The sequence below is a fragment of the Oryzias melastigma genome, linkage group LG7 (assembly GCF_002922805.2).
Source record: "Oryzias melastigma strain HK-1 linkage group LG7, ASM292280v2, whole genome shotgun sequence".
Lineage (NCBI taxonomy): Eukaryota > Metazoa > Chordata > Actinopteri > Beloniformes > Adrianichthyidae > Oryzias > Oryzias melastigma.
In genome coordinates, this window is record NC_050518.1 from 25,607,004 (window position 1) to 25,615,009 (window position 8,006).

Here is an 8,006-nt window from a genome sequence, read left to right on the forward strand (position 1 = left end):
AGTCCATTATTTTTACAGTCTATGATTTCAACAGAAAAAGTTTTTATTTCTTTTTAATGTGAAGCTCTTCATGCTGCAGAGAGACAGACGGCTAAACAGCAGCTGCTAACGGCTAAATGCTAGCTCTGTGATTTAACTCCTTAGGACCCGAGCTGTCCTTTGATATGCCTGTTTATTTATCTGACAGAGAAATAAAAGTTTCGAAAATTAACTACTTTGGTAATAAAGCAGAAAAAGTGATGTTTTAAGAACTTAAAAAAGAATCTTATAATCTTAAAAATAATAATAATAAATCCTAAATAATAATGATATCAGCTATTCATGAACACTCATCAAATTCATGCTAAAACAAAGTCATAATTTATTTTTAAGAATTTTAAATGAGGACAGGAATCACATTTGGTCAAAAGTGTTCAAAAGCTCTAAAGATGTTAAAGCCAAAGTCACTAAACTTTATCACATGACTAATTATCACTTATATAACAAGAAATTAGTATATTTTTTCCCCTAGTTTATATGTGCTGTATTTTTACTTGTTTATTAAATCTACTTCACAGAAGTGTTTTATTTAAGTTTTTAATGATAAAAGAAGGTTATTAAAATATAAATAAGGGACAACACTAATCTGTTTCTTCAGTTCGTTCATGTTTTAAATGTGTTATAAAAGTATCGGATCGGGACTCGGTATCGGCAGATACACAAAATCCAATGACTCAGAATTGGATTGGGCCCAAAAAAAACAGATCGCTATCTGTAAGTGGATGCATCAGAATGGAGCAGAGCTTGGAGATTGTGGCTCCGCCCAGCCCATATTTTCTACATCACAAATATGGTCTTTTTCACCTGCTCCTGATTCACAACAATTTGAATAAAGAAACCCTCAGAAATACAGTTTTAAGCCTAATTTTCTTTACAAATGTTCTCCATCAGAAAAAGCCACAAGAACATGTTCAAAACACAATTTTCATCGGCATGGCTCTTTGATGTGTTTACAGACCAGCAGCTGCTTTAAATGTGCTTGTTCCTGGAGGGGCATGGTTGGATGGTGTTCTTAAGGGATTGGTGAAGGTGGATGTTCTTTAAGGGGCTGTTGGGTAGTACTGTGACGTACCCCGTCAGATGGTTGTTGGATCTGTAGGACGGTGGTTCTTTGGGGAGGATGGTGAAGTCCTAATTCTTTGGAAGGATGCTGTGAAGGTTTTTTGGTTTATTCTTGAACTGACGGAGCTCCAGTGTAGTCAGCCACTGCTGTATGTGTTCACATACAGTCAAAGAAAAACAGAAGAAATGGAAAAAATCTGCTGCAAGCCATTGTGTGTGTCAGAGGTGGGGGGGGGGCTCCTTTGATTAAATGACCTGACATAAATTGAAATGACCTCTTTAGATGAAGGTGTCAACAATCCGATTCTTTCTCCTGAGGTTAGCATTTAGCAAACCCGTGTTTACAACAACACCTCATTTATCACTGCTTACCTTTTCCAAATACCAGCTGGCCTTGATATTGCAATTCATGCTTCACAGCTGAGGCCAGTATTAGCAGACCCCCCCACACGGCTTTATGAGCACAGATGAGGAGTGAGGAGGTGAGAGGCTAGCACGATGTGCTGAGCAGGAAAAAACTGGGTCCATGTTGGTTTGGGGTAAATGTGAGCTCACCTTGGAACAAAGGGGGGCGCAGGTGCATGGACAGGGGGGAAGGGGAGCCCCAGAAGTTGGTCTCCGTTGTGCTGCACTGAAGCTGGCTCGGGGGCGCCGGGCTGAAGGTCCATCTCTAAGTGAGCAATGTTGCTGAGGGTAGAGCCAGCCTGAAGCAAACGCAGCAAAAAGAGCCATAAAGTACATCTGAGTTTGTCTGCAGCAACTTCAGCCGGACGCTCTGGTGAACCGCCAGCAGACCGTCACAGACATGTAGCCTAAAGGTCATTCATCAGCGAGACCCAACAGATGAACATGACCTTCACCAAAGCTGCCTGCAGACTGAGGAGCTCCTTACAGAAAGTTCTCCTGAGCGTGGCAGGCTGCGACTTCTGAAACACTGAAGCTTTTCCTCTCAGGAATGAGTCAGACATCTGCAGACTAATTCATTTGTAATTAACAGCTTCTGCACATGTGGATCACAGAGTGATGCGGAAACATCACACATTACTGCAGATCCATTTCTATTTCTGCCCAACTGACGCAGTAAAAACTGCAGGATGTCAGAAACAGATGGATATCCATCCATCTGTCCGTCCATCCATCCGTCAACCCATTCACCTATCCGTCCACTGATCCATCCATTAATTCATTTATCCAATTATCCATCCATTCGTCAGTCCATCCAACCATCTCTCCATCCATCCGTCTGTCGACTCATCCATTTATCAGTCCGTCCGTCTATCCATCAGTCTTTCCATCCATCCATTCATTCACCTATCTGTCCACTCATCCAATTATCTATCCATCCATCCTTCCGTCCATCCATCCATCCTTTGAACCCTCTGCAGATCTTAGATTTCAGACTGGTGTGTGCAGAGTAAACTCCAGCTGTGTAGATTTTCCCGTCTTATGGAACATCTCATTTGTCTGCTTTTCCTTGAGAGTTTTTAGGATCCTGGAGAATGTTTTCATGTTTCTGCATCGGCATGCCGAGTACCAGAGCAACACAGTCAGTGAGTGTTTTAGGGTGAGCAGACGGGGGTGGAAATCTTACGACATGTGACAGCTGGTGGGCCGACGCCAGCGGAGAAAGATGGAGCGGAGAAGGAAATGAGTGTTTCCACGGCAACGCCGAGCTGGAGTGGCTGAGGGTCGGGAAGCCTGAAGGAGCAGCCAGCTGAGACAGAGAGAGCTGCAGACAACAAATGATTTCTGCTTATTATCATTGTGATAAAGAACATTTTATTCCACAGAAACATTTGTGGTCTTCATCAGACGACAGCTGCACATCACACGGCTTCCTAACCTGCTCCTCATCAACACGCCGGGAGGGTGTGAACTCCACTGCCTCTGAGGACTTAGAAATATGACTGAAATTAAATATAATTGGTGCACAAAACCTGCCAGGAACCTAAAGCATAACCAAACCAGCATCCACCTTCCAGAGGATGCTGGACAACGGCAAGAAGGAAGCAACTCCGTCATGAAGGGGCTTCATGACTTTTGTTTTGGAGGGGATTGGCAAAGCAGGAAGTGCCCTACAACCCCCCAAACCTTTACCTGTACAGGTATCTGTAGAAGATTTTAACACAGCCACATACACACAGAGACGCAACACACACAAAACCAAAAATAATAGACCTACAAAATCACACATGCCACAAAAAAATAGTATGCACAAAGACAAAACATTTACACAAACATTTTCACAGGAGCACAAACACACATTCACATTCACACTCACACATCTAAAAAATCATTTGGTACACAGACACATGTTCACAAACAGGGGCACATACATTTATTATGTACACAAACAGAATCAGATTCGACAAAACAACATCAATAATAATAATAATAATTTTCTTGCTTAAGCATTAAACATGATTTTTATTTTAATTTCTATTCAGGGGGTTAGGGGGCATTGTGTGTTTCTTTTCAAATAAATCTATCTTTTATTCTGATGGTCTTTGATTCTTACGGATGCTTTTATTGCGTAAAACATTTTGTACTACTGATGTGTTCTTTATAAACAAAGTTTGATTTGATCTGATCTGAAGGGTACACAGAGACCATTAAGCCGCATGGACACAGGGGGGGTTAACCTGGAACATGACCACAGCCCCCGGAGGAATCAACAGACAAATGAGCAGCTGGGCTGAATGTAAATACCACCGCCCGTCTGACTCGCAGCAGCGAGTCAACAAAGCATCCAGGATCAATAATTGATGCAAACAGGAGGAAGCCGTCAGATCCAGGAGGGGCGGCAAACCGCAGAGCCAAGCGGCTCCTCGCCGCCGCCATCAAGACACCAAAACTCCAAAGATTTGATGAATAATTCAATAAACAGACGAACAAATGTAAATTTAAATAACAAATGTCTTAAATTGCAATGAATCTTTAATGTACTTTGTGTTATTTTTACTTTTGTTTTCATCTAAGACTTTAAAGAGACAAACGTACAAAGAAATATTCGGGGGGGTGGCTTTTTCCTGCATTTGTCTCTGAGCTTCACTAACTTTCTGTGGAGTTGAAGGATGGACCCAAAGAAAGCGGGCCGGTTCTGTTGCTGGCCTCTGCTCCTCTCCGTCTCACAGTTACCTCAGCAGCTTATTAAAACAGCTTCCTGTTCGGCATCAGCCCCTTCCCTCTTCAAACACAGCTAATTGCTTCTTTTGGGAAATATCTCCTGGACTTTAACCCCTTAAACTGTGATTTATTGTCAGAATCTTTTTATCTGAGAACAAATTGATTTCCATGGAAACTCTTTTCTATAGTTTTGCCTGCAAAACAGAGCAGCTATTTTAGGAGGAAGTCAATAAGTGCCTCCTGAGTGAGGCGCAGCACAGCCCCGGTCTGCAGCGCGCCCTCTGGACCACTTCCCACTTCTACATGGAGGTTCCCTCAGCCCTGCTGCTTCACTGAAGCAGGTGGAGGTCGGCGGTCGTGGCTGCGTTCCTATCTGCTGCTGCATGTCTGAGCTGGATGTGTGGGCGCGGTCTCCACTGAGGGATGATGGGTAAATGCTCAGCTGCAGCTGGAGCAGAAACACCACCGTGCTCTTTGGCGTGCATGCGACATGTAAATCCCTCATTAGGAGCTGCATGTGAGTCACCCTCGCCCACATCCCTCGGCACAGGCGGATAATCATCTCGCAGGTAAATTTATTAAAGTTACAATAGAACTGATTAGGACCGGCTGCCTATGGGAAGCTGTCTAACATAAACAGATGCTAATGTGGCATTTAATCTGATTGGATACAAGCAGGCAAGATTATCATCATCAGCTGCGCTCTCCCTCCTCCTGAGGCTTCAGTGGCAGCGAACGCCACATCCATCAACCAGAACATTTTCCTCAGACGCACACACCACTGAGGCTTTTGTGTGAAAGGATTTGATTGGTCGGAGGATGGAGGGAAAGTGTGGCCAATTTAGTATTTAGGTCTGTCACTTTGTTCTGGAGGAGACGTGCAGCCTCGTTGATGTGGAACATTTTCTTGCAACATAAACCTCAACGTGAAGAGTGGAGGGTTTGAAACCGCCGCCAGACGGCGTTGACCTTTGATCTGTCATTTGAAGCTTAACTGAAGGACAGATGAATTCTTCAGCCTTTCTGCGGGTAGTAGGATGTAAGAAGGTCACAGAAAAATTATCAACATCTTACCCCAGGACCTCGAGGTGACTCAGGGGGTGGAGCTTCTTTCCTACCTGAAAAACACAGAGACAAGGTAGATGAAGAGATCCTGATCTTTGGTGTTGAGATGTAACTGCAGCAGGAGCTCCGGCGTGGCCGTTCCAGGCATCGTCACTCCGACAGCTCAGTCTCTAGTTTGCAGAGATGGCTCTTAGCTGTCAGAGAAAAACTGGAAAATGTGATCCTTTTAAATCGCTTCTCTGTTTGTTGGCTTCAGAGTGAGCTGGCATGTGGAGGCAGGAGAAGAACTCAAGCAGAGTAAATAGCTGCAGTTCTTTACAACTCCAACCATTTCACACTGATCAGGAGCCAGAGCTGTCATAAAAGAGCTTCCCAGCAGCCACGGCAGACCAAAGCTTTTCCTCCGTCTTCATGGAACGGCCTTTTGGAGCCTCCACCAGTGGCTTGGGGTGTCGTACTGAAGCCCTCATCTGCTTAGGCCACATGCAGAGAGGACATGGGGTTGGCTCCGACTCCCCTTCCCAGCATGGTGTGCTGTGACTGCGGTGGCCACACGGTGAGGTTTCTCCTCGTTCCTGAGGCGGATGATGTTTGTAGGAGCTTATCTGGACAGCTGAGCAAACATGTCCTCCACAAAGGAGGGATGAGGAAGAACGTGGAGGACACGTTTCTGTAAAGCCTCAGAACATCTATTAGCACCGTTACAGTGGTGTTTGTATTTCAGTGAACCAATCTGCTAAACCGCTCCATCAAAAATCCATCCATCCATCCATTTTCCTGACCGCTTTGTCCCTTTCGGGGTCGCGGGGTGCCGGAGCCTATCCCGGCTACTGAAGGGCGAAGACGGGGTTTACCCTGGACAGGTCGCCAGTCTGTCGCAGGGCCTCAATCACACACACATCCACTCTCACATTCACACCGAGGGACAATTTAGAGTCACCAATGAACCTATGAAGCATGTTTTTGGATGGTGGGAGGAAGCCGGAGTCCCCGGTGAAAACCCACGCATGCACGGGGAGAACATGCAAACTCCACACAGAAAGGTCCCAGCCGGGAGTCGAACCGGGGCCTTCTCGCTGTGAGGCAAGAGCGCTAACCACTGCGCCACCGTGCAGCCCTCCATCAAAAATACTGCATATTTACAGTCACTACAGCAAAAGCATTCACTGAAGAGCTGCGGACTGAAGGCGTATCGCGCTCCTGTCTGCCTGTGTGTAGCTTTTAGAGACGAACTCAGATTATTCATGGAAATACGACAAATGTTAACAAAACAGTTTTTATTCACAGATTTAACTGCAGCTGTCTACATGAACAAAATGTCTTCAATCAGATCAAAGATCAGAGTAGAATCAAACTGGAAGACTATCCAAATATAACAAACATTCCAATCCGTCACTCGTTCGATTTGAGTCATGAACTAGCTACCATACCAGGAAGAACCGTAAAAGAAGCAGTATCTGCGTTCTGTTGTAAACAAACATGGCTGTGAGACGATCTCCTAAACGTGCTTTTAATTATTATTGTGAAATCGAGCTTTTTCACATAACTAAATCTAAATCCGTGCAGCCAGCCATTTCTTGGCCACATGGACCCAGAGGAAGACTTAGGTTTGGACTGTAATGCAGCAAGATGCACCTTTGCCGCATGTAAAAACATTTCAATAAAATCAGACATTTTATTTTTGGACACCAGTGACATGCGGTGACGCTCACGGCTGGTGAGACACCAACGTCTTCCGTCACATTTACAGACATATGAACTCTACAGAGCAGCTGATTCACTATTTGATTGACAACAGTTAAAGTATTTTGTTTAAAATTTAATTTCAGTATTTTGGTTTTGTTTACAAACTGTAGCATAAAAAAAAAAAAAACCCAAATTTGGTACTATTGACTATTACTTATACTCATACTTATTCTTATACTTATGCTCGTACTTATACTCTTGGACTTTTACTTATGAATTAAGTCTGTGCGCTGCTCCTTCTGAAGAAGCATGAATAACCTGTTTGTAGAAATCTTCCGTTTCTTTCCTCAGTTTTCAAAGTCTGGGCTGTGCCTCCCCTGACTGCACGTCACTGCTGAACATGATTGGTAACATGAATTCACATGATCGTTTGCACGGTTTCTCAGGACTGCTTGGAGCGGCATTTCCCTATTCAAAAGCCACCTCCAGAGCTCACATGCCACTCCAAAGCTACTCCTCTGCTCGGAGACCCAGTTCTCTGGAGTTATGAACCCTACAGAGTTCCATGGGTTCTGTTGGGAGTCTCTGGATGTGTAGCATAAAGGACTTCAAGAGACAAGTGTTTACTCATGAACGCAGCACAAATCACATCCTTCCACTTCTGAAATGAAGCTTTCTTGGTTCAGGACTGCAAGGCACACCCCCAGATCAGGACTGCTCTCCTCACGACACAGCACACACAAAGGCACTCAAAAAGGCATACATGAGCAAACACACACAAATGTACACACTGTTTGCACTGTGTAAGTAGGACGTGCAGACTCTGGGAAGAGGGTGTCTTAGTAGGTGTGAAATTATGGTCTAAAACCATCTGTGTGCTGCCCTCTAGAGATAAGAACAAGGTGGTAACAATGAATTTTATGATTCATCGACTGATTTAAGTCCCACGCCATTTTAGAAGTTTCACATCCTGATAAGCCCCGCATATTTATAAATGTGTCTTCTTTTCCTTTGGGCTTTTCCCTTCA

General features: G+C 44.3%; 1 protein-coding gene across 4 annotated transcripts in view; it reads right to left on the reverse strand.

The window, feature by feature from the left end:
* nphp4 (nephronophthisis 4) overlaps positions 1-8,006 on the reverse strand; it is a 139,716-nt gene that overhangs the window by 51,980 nt on the left and 79,730 nt on the right. For all 4 annotated transcript variants that reach the window (XM_036212921.1, XM_036212919.1, XM_036212920.1 and 1 more), the window contains 3 exons: positions 5,302-5,345; positions 2,693-2,830; positions 1,657-1,805 (listed from right to left, as the gene is read on the reverse strand). In XM_036212921.1, coding sequence (XP_036068814.1) covers positions 1,657-1,805; positions 2,693-2,830; positions 5,302-5,345 — 331 coding nt within the window. The remainder of the gene's footprint in view (positions 1-1,656; positions 1,806-2,692; positions 2,831-5,301; positions 5,346-8,006) is intronic.